The following is a 15,551-nucleotide window of genomic DNA, read 5'->3' on the forward strand; positions in this document are numbered from 1 at the left end:
AGTGGGGACCCAAAGTGGGTTAGAACATTTATCTTCTTCATCCTTGCAACAACTCTGTGAGGTAGGTTAGGCTGAGAGTGTGTGACTGACCCAAGATCACCCAGCAACCTTACATCTCAGAGTGGGGATTTGAACCTGGGTCTCCCAGATCTTTGTCCAGTACTCTAACCACTACATAATGCTGGGTCTAACTTTTTCTTATTTATATCAGTCCACTCTGTTTTGATCCTGATTTTGCACTCACCAAAATTTGAATACATGGTCTGATTTACAGATCAGATCCAAAGTCCATCCAGTCCAATATTCTGCTCCCAAAATAGGCAACAATAATTATGTTAAATACATTTCAATACACCATCCAAGTCAACCACAGGCCTCTCTTTGTTTTTTCCAGATTTGGTTTTTCTGGAGGTGGTCGTGGTCCTCCACAATGTCAAGAACGTTTCCTTGGTCCTCCACAACAGATGCAACGTTCTGGAGTCCCACCACAACTAAGAAGATCCATGTCTATCAGTATGCCTAGACTACCCAACAAACCACAGATGGGTAACCCTATTGGATTGTCTCAGCATTTCCCACCACAAGGTATTCAGGTTCAACAGCACAATATAATGGGTCAGGCATTTATTGAGCTGTGTCACAGAGCGCCTGAAGGCAGACCAAGGCTTCCTTTTAATTCCTCCTCAGCTACTGTTATAAGCACAGTTCCCCAACACCAACAACGTACAGGGTTTTTACCTCAGCAGGACTGCCAAGGCTCAAGACAATTGGAGCCAGCAAGGCATAACCCTCAAAGCTTAAACAACCCGTTGCATGTGTCAACAAGCTTGGAACATTTACCGCCATCTCAGCAAGGTCCAGTGAATCCCAATCCTGTGCTAGTAATGTGCCCTTTGAATAATCCACCAGTTAATGAGGCTTTTTCAGGAACTCCTTTGCCAGCATCGACATCAGCTGAGACACCAAGGGGTTTACAGATTCCAACCCAGCACGCTGGTGGATTAGAGGAAAAGCTTGATCCTGATGATCCTGCTGTGAAAGATTTAGATGTCAAAGACCTTGATGGTGTGGAGGTTAAGGATTTAGTTGATGAAGATCTTGAAAATCTCAATCTAGACCCAGAGGATGGGAAAGGAGATGAGCTGGACACATTAGATAATCTCGAAACGAATGATCGCCACCTTGATGACATCCTGAGGTCAGGAGAATTTGACATAATTGCTTACACAGATCCAGAACTTGATTTGGGTGACAAAAAGGGTATGTTTAATGAGGAACTGGATCTCAGTGTCCCTATAGATGATATCCAGGGCAAAGCAGACGATGCCCAGCAGAAGCCTCAAGATAATAAAGCTGCAGTTCCCTCAGACTTGCTTGCTCCTCAGAAAAAACCTGTTGAAGTCACGGAGATTAAAACAGAAGCGCTCTCTCCAAGTACATTAGAGGAAACTCAACCTGAAAATGAAAAAAGTGATGGGAATGCGGCATCCTCAAGCACTCCACTTACCACTGAAACAGAATTAGTAGATGGAGAGGAAAAGTCCATGGTCCTTTGTAATGTGGAGCTACCAGACAAAGCAAATACTAACGAGGAAATCACTGTGTCTAATCCAGGTGCTGTTCAGGGCTCTGCTCCACCACCTGCTCAAAGTATAACAAGCCCTTGCAATATTTCTGGATCAACTCCAGTTCTTACAAGTTTGCTAGCTAACGAGAGTTCAGAAAACTCTGATGTCAGGCCACTGAACTCCCCACCTCACTCTTTGCCAGCAGCACAAGCCAACCCCGTTTCAAGTATTCCACAGACTTTAATGACACCTGCTGGTCAGACCATGGAAAACGCATTACCTCCGAATGTGAACATGGTTCCACAGATAAGCCATAATTTTCCTCAAGGGACAGCAGTGAATCCAGGCTTCATCACTGGCCAGCCGGTTGCCCATAACTTGGAGACAGGGCATCCAGGTAATCAAACTGTGCCTGTTGTGAATCGTCCCGGTCCCAGTGGAATGCTTCCTTCCCAGCAGATGATGCTCCCTCAGGCATTAGGCCAGCAGCAAAACCGAGAGAGGCCTCTTCTGCTAGAGGAACAGCCTCTTCTGCTGCAGGATCTTTTGGATCAAGAAAGGCAAGAGCAGCAGCAGCAGCGGCAGATGCAGGCCATGATTCGCCAGCGTTCAGAGCCATTTTTCCCCAACATTGGTACGTTTTTCTTACAGTACTCCTTATAGTACTATAGTTACTTGTTGTCTGATATGCATAGAAACCAGCAGATGTCTGTCGGTACCCCTGATGGATCAAATGTAATATCTGTATCCTATTTGTATGGGGAAAGTGGGGAATGAAAATTGAGAAGACTGGGCAGGGCAGGAGAAGGGTCTCTGCTCCTTGCAGAAAATGTATGAAGGGTCACACTTTGCAGCTCTCCCCAATGGATGAATGAGCATTACTTTCTGAGCATAGACCTGTGGATGATAGATGTGGTTGACACACTCAGCAAGTCCCCAGCCCTTAAGCAAATAGTATTAACACAGACCGGGATGTCTACCGTTGCGGCTTCTGTCTTTGTTGCTGCTCCTGGGAAAGGGAGAAGAGAAGCGCTGTCAGTTAGTATAATGAGAAGGAGATGGGGCAGGTACTGCGTATTGGGTGTGGGTGTGCGGAAGAAGGCAGGAACAAGTCCACCTGTCTGCCCACTCGTTACCATCATGAATTTTTGTACATGTCCACTTGTACATCTTATTCCCATATTTACTGGATTATGCATAGACTCAATGTCTTAAGGTATTTATTGACATTATGCCTACTTTGTTCAAGGTTCAAGTGAACCTGCATGCTCCATAGATGTGCGGAAAATAAATCTTGGGTTAAATTTTAGCCTCACTGTGTTGTCAAAAGAAAGGGTCCCCCGCTTTAAGGAGGGAATAATTACTCCATTTCAAATTATTGAAAATTCTTCATTTATCTGACTGAAGCAAACCTGCAGACACGAATAACAAACAATCTCAAGGCAGTCTGGTATGAAAAAATGTATACAGATGTGTGCTAGATGCCCACAGAACAATGCAATAATAAAAGAGACTAGTTTATAGCCATAATAACTTTAGTGTATAGTAATGGAAAACACCACTTTTCCTTCATAGTGAAAATACAAAGGTCAGTGAAATAACATTGCACATAGCAGTCTGCTCCAGACTCTTTCAGTCAGTATCCTTCAAACAATCTTGTATTCACAAAAGCAGTCTGCTCAAAGTTCAGTCAACACTTATTCCAGATATTAAAGTGTTTCAGACCTCTGGTCTTTCCTCAGGAAAAAATCCTATATGGGAACTTCACATTCAATATTACCTTCAAGTTGATACATTCATTGATTTAGTTTTACTGTTAATCTACTTGGGCAAGGTCTCCTCACTTATTCTCAAGCATGCTGCTGCTGCCGCCAAAGTCAAATGGACCCAAACCATGACGGAAAAAGTGGTGTTTTTCATTACCGTACACTGAAGTTATTATGGCTTTAATCTAGTCTCTTTTATTATTGCATTGTTCTGTGGGCATCTAGCACACATCTGTGCACATTTTTTCTTACCAGACTGACTTCAGGACACAGGCTGAGTCGGCAGTTGAGACAGAAAATGAGATCAGCTCAGTTAAAATCCAGTAATAAGAGGCACTTCAGAGAAGCTCCCCAGCATAGGGATGGGGAGACTTGAAAACCTTGATGCAAATGGACATCAGAGAAGCACTTGACACATTCCATTATCAGGCCCCATCTCCCCAGATCTCTTTTTAAGCAGCAGCATGGTTAGTTCCCCTGGGAATGGGATATCACAGTGTTGGCACCGGCACAGTCCTCCCATTAAGGGGGAACTGGCACCTTAGAAATACTGCTCCCAGCAGAACTTTGCTTTGCTGTGATGCCAGTCAGCATCCCAGCATTGATCTGATAATTAGCCCTGTCTTGCCGTAATGTGAATCCCATTCTCATCTTGTTATGGGAGTTTCTTAGAGAACTGTTTAGTAACCACTTAAGCGGTCTGAAACATGGGAAGACTTGTGCCACAGTTTTTCTGTTGCAGTTGTGTAATACTTTTTAAAAGTTTTAGTTCTAAGTGGGTGAGTTGATTGGTGAAAATAGGGGGTTATATGCTGGCAGCTTTGTATAAGGAAAATATTTTTTCTCTTAAACTCGTTTTCATAGATTTTGATGCAATCACTGATCCTATAATGAAAGCGAAAATGGTGGCTCTTAAAGGGATTAATAAGGTCATGGCACAGAACAATATGGGAATGCCTCCAATGGTCATGAACAGGTAGGAAAAAAGCAAAAGTAATTGATACTAGGGGACAGGGAATAATAGAAACCAATAGAAATTGATTTTCCTGGGGTTGGAAGGGAGCTGTGGAAATCTTGGGTGACACTTTTAGATGAGTTAGAGGAGGAGGAGGAGGCAGCATTGACTTCCCTGGGCCCTTAAGAACTTCTCCACACTAAGGAAGAGTCAGGGTTATGGGGGTGGAGAGAAAGTGTGACTAGCAGGGGCTTTTAGGTTCGAAAGCTTTCCGGATTTGGAAAGCAGGGCAGAGATCAGAGAAATATCAGTTTCAGGAGTCAAATTAATTGTTACAGTATGGTGTTGCCAGCGGTCCATGAGTTAGGCAAGACGAATGGATCAAAATACTTGGCATAATCGCTACCAGTGCCTGGCTGGGTCTGTTCCTCTCTGGGTTTTTCTGAAGTAGGGTTGCCAGCCCCCAGGTGGGAGCAGGGGATCCCCCAATTTGCGGGCTCCTGCCTGCAGCCGGCCCGCTGGCCAGAAGGGGAAGCCCCACCCCCAAGAGCCACGACCCACTGCAACATTCCTGACATGATGACGTCCCCAACACAATGATGACGTCACACAGAAGTGACGTCATTAACACCAAGGATGTCGCGTGGTGACACTCTGGTATTTTGAGAGGTCCCTTTCACTCCTCCCTAGGGAATAGGGTTGCCAGGTCCCTCCGAGTCCCCATCCCTGCCCCCAAGCCTGACCACTGACAGCCACCCTCTCCCTCCCCTTCTGCAAGATTTAAAGGGCTGATCAGAGGCCCTTTAAATCTTGCAGGAGGGAGGGAGATGGGCATGTGCCACCCCCTGCTTCTTCTCAAAAGCCAAATTTGTGGCTAGGAGTGCATGTGTGTGGCCCCTCTCCCGCTTCTTCCCCAAAGCATTTAAAGGGATCCTTTAAATGCTTTGGGGAAGAAGCGGGAGGGGGGCCGTGCGCACCTGTAATCGGAGCGCAGGCACCAGTCCCCAACATGATGATGTCACTTCTGCATGATGTCATCATGGGGCTGTTCCCCCCCCAGCACACACCCCAACCCCCCCCTGCTGGGGACTCGGAGGGACCTGGCAACTCTATTTCCTAGGGTGAAGCGAAAGGGACCACTCAAACAGCTGCAAGCCTTCAGCAAACAGGGACAATAAATATCTTTTCTGATCACTGAGAAGGCTTGCAGCAAGTTTAGGTTAACAGCCTAAAGTGGCTGCAAGCCTTTTCAGCAATCAGTTTCACTCCCCCCCCCCCCCATTAGAGAGGAGTGAAGCTGGCCTTGAAATTGCTGCATTGGGGCGACACTTCAGTTTTTGGGGCCACTTTTGGTTTTACCAGAAGTTATCTAAAAACATCATTTTGGGGTAGGACCCCCCCCCCCCCGGTCAGCCAGCTGGCCGGTGATGGGGAAGCCCACTCTAAATTGAGGGATACCCCAGCTGGACTGGGGGACTGGGATCCCTACAGGCCAAGGACTAGAGATCAATGTCAACAAAATGGAGGCTGAAAGGTCATGATAACATCCTGTCATGCTCTCTTAAGATTGCTGGGTGGGATATGCCCAAAATCAACTTTTTAAAGAAGAAATGAAAAAGAAAAAAAAAAGAGTCTCATAATGGTGGAAGCTTCAGACAATGGCAGGGAATGATGAGGAACGCTAGGAGACATCCAGCTTGTTTTGCTTATTTTATATCTGAAATGCAAGTTGTAAAATAGATCAAAATCTTGGTTTTGTATTACATATTAGTAGATTTGCCTTTATGGGTCAATCGGTTCCAGGAACACCGAGTGGGGAAGGCCAGAATCTAGTACAGCAAGCAATTACACAGGTAACGTAATCTGTCTAAATTTTTCAGTAAAATGGCTTTTCTTTTCTTTTTTTCTTTTTTTGGTCAAAAGAATTTTTATTTTCCATTCTTATCACATTTTACATCTTTTTATCAATTGGTTGAATATTCCCTTTTCCCTCCCTCCCCCGAAAGGCTTCCCGCAATGCATTTCCCTCATGTCCCATATAGATAAACTTAGGATAACATCAAGTACTTAATATTGTTCTAAACATAGTAAATTTTGTCTCACGTCCCAGTTCTTTTCTAAATATATCTTAAAGTCCTTCCATTCTTCAAAAAATTCTTGGTCCTCTTTGTTGTTCAACGTTTTGGCGTAAAATGGCTTTTCTTAAATGGAATCATAATCTGTGAGTCAGTGCGGATTAATGGATGGAATGATGCGTGAACCTGGGTCCAATTAGTTTAGTTTAGTTTTATTATTATAGTCTTAAATCAACATACAGAGTACGCATAATACGTAAGGGAAAGGAAAAAAACCCAGTCATAATATACAAAAATAGAAGTCTGTGGATCCAATTAATTCATGTACTCATTGGGTAAACGGGAGAAAAATACTGGCCTCAATTCCTAGAGACCACTGTTGCCTATGATATCAGTGGTCGTCTGTTTTGAGATGGGGTGAAGCAGCAGCTTCTAAAGGGTGGCCCTTGAGCTCTGCAACCCTAATTCAATCTCAGCAGGGGCATCTCATATGGGAAACGGTGTAACCAAACATAGAAAACAGTTACTTTTTTGCAAGCTGCCACTTGCTTCATCAGGGCAGCTGTAAAATGGAATTATGTTACCACATTCTAGCATTGTTTGTTTCTTTCTTCTAAGGATGGAAACCTAACACCTCAGATTTCTAGACCAAACCCTCCAAATTTTGGTCCTGGTTTTGTAAGTAAGTATATCTCTTGTTAAATTTATTTTGTGTGATCCTGGCTTGATACTCAGAAAACATCTCCTTTATTTTTCAAAGTACATGTAACTTTTATTTATTTATGTCTGTCTGAAGACCACTACTGGCATTTGCTTTTAAATTAGAACATTCAAATGAAATAATGAAGACATTCTGAACCAATTCATAATAAATGTTTGAAACATGGTACACCACAGGAAAAAAATGCCAGAGAAAACATATAGAATTTAAAAAAATAATTATGTGGACTCATTGTAGTACAGTTTATATTGTTTAGAAAGAGTCAAATTTGTTTAGTCTTAAATTTGGATTTTTTGAAGATATTAAACAAAAGTTTACCTATATGGTTTAAAATTTTACAGATGTGATATGACAGAAATTAAGGAAGAAGGTTATCGTATGAGAATGTTCAAATAGCACTGAAAAGATATTTTATTTTTGTTCAAAAAATTTTGTATATGGTTGTTTTGCACTTGTGCTGTGAAACAGATCAACTCAAGAACTATATAACTGGAGATAAAAACTGAGTAAAACAATGCAGTATCTGAGAGTATATTCTAAATCTTTTCATTATTTAACAACAAAAATTCTTAAATTAATGAATGAGTTATATTCATTAACTCAAGTTGTAGCATCCTACATGCTATAATAACGAGTTATATAACAATGAATAATTTGTTTTTCTGCTAAAATATCAAAAAGTAATCATAGATTTTATTTTGGGGAATTGTCCAGTTGGGGCAAAAATTTGGAGCAAGATTTTGCAAAATTATTGAGAAAATATGTTCGTATTCGTAACTATATTGAAATCCATTATTTTTCCTTTTACCTTGCATTAATGAAGTATGGTGATTATCAGGAATTATATACAGAACTACCTATACATTTTTTACATGGAATTATAACAAGAAAAATGGTAAAAGTGAAATAACTTTGTTCAGAACTAGGCCCATTTTATTAGTGGAGCTTTCACTTCCATATCTTAATTATTCAGTTTATCGTACCTACAGTAAAACAAAAAAATGCTAATGCTATAGGAGTCCTTTGAAATGGAGACTCTGTTTTCTGAAAATTAGGCTACAAAGAGAGGTTTGAAATGGAGACTCTGTTTTCTGAAAATTAGGCTACAAAGAGAGGTTTGAAATCTTTAAAAATGTGTTTATATAAGATCTTTGTTACAGGAGTGTTGCATATCTGAAAAATAAAAACATTTTTTTAACAATTTGAATAGTTAAAAATATTGTTTGATTTCTGTCCCCTCCCCCCAGACGATTCACATAGAAAGCAATATGAAGAATGGCTGCAAGAGACACAGCAGCTACTTCAAATGCAGCAGAAATTCCTTGAAGACCAAATCGGAGCACACAGAAAATCAAAAAAAGCGCTCTCTGCGAAACAGCGTACTGCGAAAAAAGCAGGCCGAGAATTCCCGGAAGAAGATGCAGAGCAGCTTAAGCATGTTACGGAGCAGCAGAGTATGGTTCAAAAGGAGCTGGAACAGGTAAGGGGAAGAGGGCTGTGGGCTTGGCAGAATGCTATTGTTACTAATTAGACTGTATTACAACAGCAGTGATTTAAAAAAATGACAGGAGAGGTGGTGAATGTAGCAAAATACATAGGTGTAAGATTCAGGCTATGGTGTGAAGACTTTAGACATCTTTAAATTTATTTTATACTATGAAAACCACAAAGATTTATGCATATCATAGACAGTAACATTCTCCAGCTTTTCAGCTAGACAAAAGGTTAAAGAAGGCTTCAGTATTTTGGTTAATTTCCCCCCCATATGTCTGCAAACTGAAGAATAGAAAGCAATGCCCCTATGAATATCCCTTAATGACAATTTTACGTTGTAGATACGAAAGCAACAAAAGGAGCATGCAGAACTCATCGAAGAGTACCGAATAAAGCAGCAACAGTGTGGCATAGGCCCTCATGCCATGATGCCCGGCATGCCTTCTCAGCCCCCAATGGTCCCAGGAGGATCACCACCAGCAATGGGTCAGCAAAGCTTCCCGATGGTACCACAACAGCTTCAGCATCAGCAGCATACAGCTGGTGTTCCTGGGCAACCCAACCAACCTCGGATGCCAAGTTTGCCTGGGTGGCAGCCTCCCAACACTGCCCCAACACACATCTCCCACAATGCACCAAGGCTGCAGCCTCCACTAGCACAGTTGCCGTTGAATCCCGTGACACCCACTTCTGTGTCAGCTCCTGGTGCAAGCGTGCAGTCAGGGCCACCGCCACGTGTCGAGTTCGATGACAATAACCCGTTCAGCGAAAGCTTCCAGGAGCGGGAACGAAAGGAACGTTTGAGAGAACAGCAAGAAAGGCAACGGATTCAGCTTATGCAGGAGGTGGATCGGCAGAGAGCTTTGCAGCAGAGAATGGAAATGGAGCAACATGGCACAGTGGGCTCAGAATTAAATGCTAGGCCTTCCTTGTCCCAAGTACCATTCTTCAATTCTGACCTGCCATGTGATTTCATACAGCCTCCACGGCCCCTTCAGCAGTCTCCACAGCAACAGCAACAAATGGGACCCATTTTGCAGCAAGGACCGTTGAACAGTGCATCTGCGCCCAACTTTCTACTGTGTAGTGAGCAACAACCTGTGGGATCTTCCCCTTTTGGACCTGATCGACCCCCTGTTCCAGATGGAAGTCCCACTTTCCATTCTGTTAAACAATCCCATGGAAGTGTCTCTGGGGCCGGTTTTAGTCAGTACCCAGTTAGGCCTCAGTTTGCCCCTGGCTTGCCTGCAGCTTCTCCTGTAGCTGTCCCTGGTTCCCCCTGTAGTCAGGACAGCGGCATGACCCACGGAACCAACTGCCCTGGAGTAAGTCAGTCTCTCATTCAGCTGTATTCTGATATCATTCCGGAGGAGAAAGGCAAAAAGAAAAGAACAAGAAAAAAGAAAAAAGAGGATGATGCTGAATCAGTAAATACCCCGTCAACACCACACTCAGATATAACAGCACCCCCAACACCAATTGTTTCAGATTCTGTCTCCACCCCAACAGTTAGCACGCCTGGTGAACTTTCACACCATCCAGGGGAGGCGGAGGCGGAAGAACTGCCAGGCTCATCAACTCTGAATGCTGCGGAGAGTCAGTCTTCCTTAGAACTGAAAGGTCAGCTCTCCGATAGTGATTTGCCACAAAACAAATTGCCTGAGCAATCAAGCGTAAAGCCAGAGACAGACAAGGTCAAGACAGATGCTTCTGGGAGCATTCAGGAAATTAGACAGGAAAAGACAGAAGCTGATCAATGCCCTAGTCAAGCTGAGCCTAAGTTGGAGAATCAAAGTGGCATTAAAGTGGAAGAGGATAAAGCTTCTGCGCTGCCTGCCCCTTTCTCAGAGGGTCAGGCACAACCTACCAGCATCCCTGCAGCAAAAGGGGAATCGGGGAACGAACTCCTCAAACACTTGCTTAAGAACAAAAAATCTGCCTCTCTTCTCAATCAGAAATCAAAAAGCGGCTTCCCGTCAGAAGAGAGCACTGAGGAGAGCAAATTTGTGGCAAAACAGGACCCAGCCGAAAGCAGCATGGTAAGCACATTTTTATTGTCATCCAGACTCTCAAGAATGTTGAGCATTATTATACAACATAAATACAAATGTATTGTGTTGATTCTTTATTAAAAGGCCAGTGCCTAACCCCCCCCCCCCATTTCTAAAGCTGAGGGCATTGGTTGGACACAACTCCCTTCATTGTGCTTTAGATGGGGCAACAAGGGCTTTTACTTCCTCCAAGGATCACCGCATAAAACCGGAAATAATGAACCTGAGCACATGAACCCTTTTGCCAACTCCTGTAGGGTTTGAATACATAAATCCAGCAGCTGATCCTCTCTGGCTGGAGCAGCATTTCATTTCCTTCTCCTAGCCAATCTAATTAGGTTTTATCACAGTTTCAAATTCTGCTCTTCCTGTACAACATACGTGGTGGCTAAAATTAGATGTAAAAGATCTGGGGGGTGGGGGGGAAGAGTGAATATGTATGTATAAACAGGCTAAATCCAGACTAAATTTTCCATTAGTGGAATGGAACTTTCTTGCCTCCCCTCCCTTCTGTAGCCCACTTATCTCCACCAAAAGCTACCCAAGGGGAAAGGGGTACCTTAAGGGAGGTCCGCAGTGGGAAAGGGTAATCAGTGGCAATTGCCTATTAAATCTGGATCCAAACCTTTGTATTGATTTTGCCACTTTGCTATCCTACACTGTTGTTTAGGCTAATGGAAGCTCAAGGAGAATTGTTTCGTTAGATGAGATTATAGTCTCTGTAATCCAGAGTTCTGTGGTCAACAGCAGCCATCAAGATGGCCTATTGAATTGTACAGCAAAACAATGCAGTGCTGTGTACCAGGAATCTGATATACTGCCACTGAGTATGGAGGTTCTGTTCGGTTATCATGGCTTACTGCTATTAGTTGTACACCAGATAAATTTGTGAAACTGCAAATCTACATTTGCTGTTTCTTTTTAACTTTATGTGAATTTAGCATTGTGTGGCTTTTTATAACTTAGTAATCTTTTACCTGAATAGCAGTGGCAGAGATCAATAGCTACTTTAGGTGCCTGGAGGACTGCAGCACTGAACATCGGATATACAGCAAATCTTAGCCAAATAATATGCTAATGTGTTACTATTCATAAACTTTAAACATGGCATCCCTTTGGAAATCTACTATTGTGGATTAACTGCCAGGTTTTCTATTCTCAGAGGGAGAATGCTATTTTTATTTCTTTGTACCAGCAATCTTTGGTGCAACTTGAAACCTGTTTTGCGCTTAGCATCCCCAAACCAGTTAGGTACATCCTGTGTTCAGTTGTAAGATACAACGAGCTGCTGACTTGGTGTGTTTCCATTATTCCCTGAAACATCTTTTTCTGACTCCCACACACTTACACTTTTTTGGTGGGGAGGAATCGAACATCTAATCTGATGAAAAGTACTGAATAACTCAAAAGTTTGCTTATTTTTTGAGATACTTTGGTTGGTCCTAACAAAAGGTGGGCGTGGTTATTGTAACTTGTTAGTTGCTTAATATGCTTGAATACTGGATCTTGCTATTGTATTCACAGTGCTAGAATGCATCTATTGGTAGTGTTAGTTGTATGTAAATAAACCACTATATTTACTGAAGGGAAGATGACCCCCTTAAAATTTGTATACATATTTTAAAAGTATTATTGGATGTTACTATCTTGTATGCAAATGGAAGATGTCCTCCTCTTTTTTTATGTTATACCTGGGGAAATACCTAGTCTTGCATTTGAGTAAATGCTGTATATCATATGGTTTTATGTGATTTTCATATTATGGTGTAAAATGCAGTAATTTTCAATGGCTAGAATTGGGAAATACCTGGAGATTTTGTGGATGGAGCCTGAGGAGGGTGGGGTTTGGGAAGGGGAGGTATTTCAATGGGGTATAATGCCATAGAGTCCACCTTCCAAAAGGCCATTTTCTCCAGGGTGATCTGTCGCCTGGAGATCAGTTGTAATCCCAGACCTCCAGTTACCACCTGGAGGCTGGCAGCCCTATTAGTGACTGATTCTTAGGAACCCAACTAGTTTTACATTAATTAAAATCATAGATCAGGGAGCTAATTTGTTTCACTGGAAGACAGCCCTCAAATAATGAAGCTGCTGATTCTTTTAGCTGTATGTTTTGTCTCTATTATGGCCCCTCAAATATTCTAAAAACAAATGGAATAGCTACCTAAGAAATACTTGGAAAAAATCGTATAGGAATAGTGGTGTTTCTCTAGCATGGGTATTCTGATATATTTGTAATGATTGGCTTCTCTAGACCCTCTGTCTATTAGTCTTTAACAACACTTTTTTTTTGTTTTTGATGTTATGATCTGTAGAGAGATGCATTAAAATGCAGTTGAGAACTTATTTTGTTGCATGGGAAAACTAGAAAATTTGTGTTTTGCCATTGATCCTTATTGGCCCAATAAAGTCACAAAGCTCAGGAGATGATGAGATTTATACAACCTAAAACTAATCATTAAAAGTCTGTCAGAGTATAGTTGTTTTTACCTGATACGTCAAACCTAGACACCAGAGGAGTCAGGCATGCAAAGGAGGGATGGAGTTCTGCGGCCGGTTCTTGTCTCTTGTGCCCCTTCAGTAAATGGCGCTGCTCTCAACGGGGGCCTCTGATTTGATCTTAATGTCTGGGCAGGCTTATAAGTAGAAGGCGGTCCCTAAGGAGCCTCAGTCCCAGAAAACAGCTCTTTGAATTCTGCTTGGAAACAAATCACCAGTGCAACTTTTTAATGAATGGTGAAATAGGTTCTTGAGTAGAAGTACCAGACAGTAATCTCGCTGTTGCACTCTGTACTAGTTAAGAGTTTCCAGATAGTTTTCAAAGACCCCTTGTAGGTAATTGAATCCGGACGTGATCAAAGTATGGGATAACTGGCCAAATCTTTCTTATCCAAGAAGTGGGATACAGCTGGCAAAGAAACCTGAGTAGCTGTAAAGGCACAACATGGCACACATGAGACCTGAATATTTCTCTGCAGCACCAGTTGTAATAAATGTTTCACGTGGTTGTCTTCTCGGTTCATTGGGCTCTTCAGTTGTGCCTGAACAATCCTGTAATAAAGGGTGCATCACTCTTTGCTGAAACAAATCTGAAAAGGTCTGACTTAACTGACATTTTCTGAAAATAATGACTTCTGTAATGGTTTAACATACTGAGTCATGGGCCCCCCAAATAATCCACATTAGAAAGTCTTTATCCATTTTTTCCCCCTTCTGTGCTCTTTCACTGGCTTGGAGAAGAAGGATATCACCAGAGGGGAAGATTTGTTTGAGAAGTCTGTGCCCATTCACTGGGTGGGGGGGGCACTCCCCCATGCGTTCTTTTAAGGACTGTGACAGCAGCATCCAGTAAACCAGTCTCTTCTCCCCAACCCAGATCTACTTGTAAGCTGCCACTTCACACTGAGAAAGGGCTGAAGGCAGTCACCTCCTAAAAGGTGCAGAAAAGGTATAGACCAGGGGTGTCAAACATGCATCCTGGGGGCCGGATCAGGCCCCTGGAGGGTTTCTATCAGGCCTGCATTGGAACTTGCTGTCTTCTGCTTCTTCTTCTAGTGCTGCTGCTGCTGCGTCATCCTAGGTTTGCAGCTTAAAGAGACACACCTAAACAGCATACTCAAGATTGCAGTAGCACAGGCAATAATTCAGAGCAAGAAGTGTCAGTTATCAGACACTGTTAAATAAACAAAATATTGCAAGAGTGCTAATGTTTTAACCATCTTTTTATTTTAAGTTAAAAAAACCCCTTTGTGTTTGTGTCCTTTATAAAGCTTATATCTCTGCTACCTGGCATTACATTTCATGACACACGTGGCCTGGCCCAACAAGGTCTCATTTATGTCAGATCCGGCCCTCATAGCAAATGAGTTCGACACCCCTGGTATAGATAGGGATGAGAAGGCTGTAGAGTGGGATGAGGGAAGCATGCAGTCTAGAGAAACAGGAAGGAGGAGGCACTGAGGGGCATCGTAGAGAGATCTGACTTGGCCTTGCAAAGAAGAAAGGGGCAGTGTCAGGGCAGGAGGGAAAGGGACAGATGAGGGAGCAGGTAAAGGCAAGGGGGGTTGGAAGAAGCCTGGGAGAAATTGAGAAAGATGAACAGAGACAGCAGTATGGGACATTGGAGTTGGCTCTTTATGGTCAGGTTGTTTCTTCCCACTTGGAATGTAGATGGGCATATAAATACTATATCATTACAGTGACTACTGCAGTATGAAAAGAGAACAAAGCAGGTTTGTTGTAGTTACATGTGAGTGCTTTGGTAAGAATGCTGTGTTCCAAAAAGGTTTATAAAAACATAAAGCAAAATGTTAAATTCATATAGCTTACACCTTTTATCTTCCTTTCCCCATAAGCAATCACTAGGAAATCCATTGCAGGGCCCACCTGGATGCGGTAACAGCCAGCTTCAAAGAGCAGATGTAGGGCATGAAATGAAAAAGCAGCGAAACAAACGAACTCAGAGGGCAGGTGAGAAGACAGCGCCTCGATCTAAGAAGAGGAAAAAAGAGGAAGAAGAAAAACAGGCTATTTACCCTAATGCTGACACATTTATGCAGTTAAAACAGGTGAGCAATGAGGCGGGAAAGGATCACCTCATTAGAGATAAGCATGAAAAACAGAGTAAGAAGTCCATCTCCGTCTTGGTCTCTTGATGGGCTGGATCCCATGGATCCGTTCCCACGGTGGAGGAGACTCTTCTGCCAGTGGAAGGCATCACTCCCGTCCCATTGGATAGTACAAGATGTTGACATCTCCTCCAATGTTTTGTGTTTTCAGTACCTTTGCTTTTTAAAGGGAAATTGAAAAATATGTGTACAGCACTCTCTAACTTGGGCCATTTCCACAGGGGTTATCTGCCCTGGGTTCGATCTTTTGGGAAGCTGTCTTCCCCACCCCCTGCTCCTCCACATCATTGTGG

General features: G+C 42.7%; 1 protein-coding gene across 1 annotated transcript in view; it reads left to right on the top strand.

Moving 5' to 3' along the window:
- Positions 1-15,551, top strand: part of KMT2C (lysine (K)-specific methyltransferase 2C) — a 110,689-nt gene that overhangs the window by 63,347 nt on the left and 31,791 nt on the right. The window contains exons 27-33 of the mRNA XM_015426350.1: positions 395-2,202; positions 4,199-4,310; positions 6,064-6,142; positions 6,983-7,046; positions 8,333-8,565; positions 8,921-10,618; positions 14,986-15,198. Of these exons, the coding sequence (XP_015281836.1) occupies positions 395-2,202; positions 4,199-4,310; positions 6,064-6,142; positions 6,983-7,046; positions 8,333-8,565; positions 8,921-10,618; positions 14,986-15,198 (4,207 nt within the window). The remainder of the gene's footprint in view (positions 1-394; positions 2,203-4,198; positions 4,311-6,063; positions 6,143-6,982; positions 7,047-8,332; positions 8,566-8,920; positions 10,619-14,985; positions 15,199-15,551) is intronic.

The sequence above is a fragment of the Gekko japonicus genome, unplaced genomic scaffold (assembly GCF_001447785.1).
Source record: "Gekko japonicus isolate JY-2015 unplaced genomic scaffold, Gekko_japonicus_V1.1 scaffold691, whole genome shotgun sequence".
NCBI lineage: Eukaryota > Metazoa > Chordata > Lepidosauria > Squamata > Gekkonidae > Gekko > Gekko japonicus.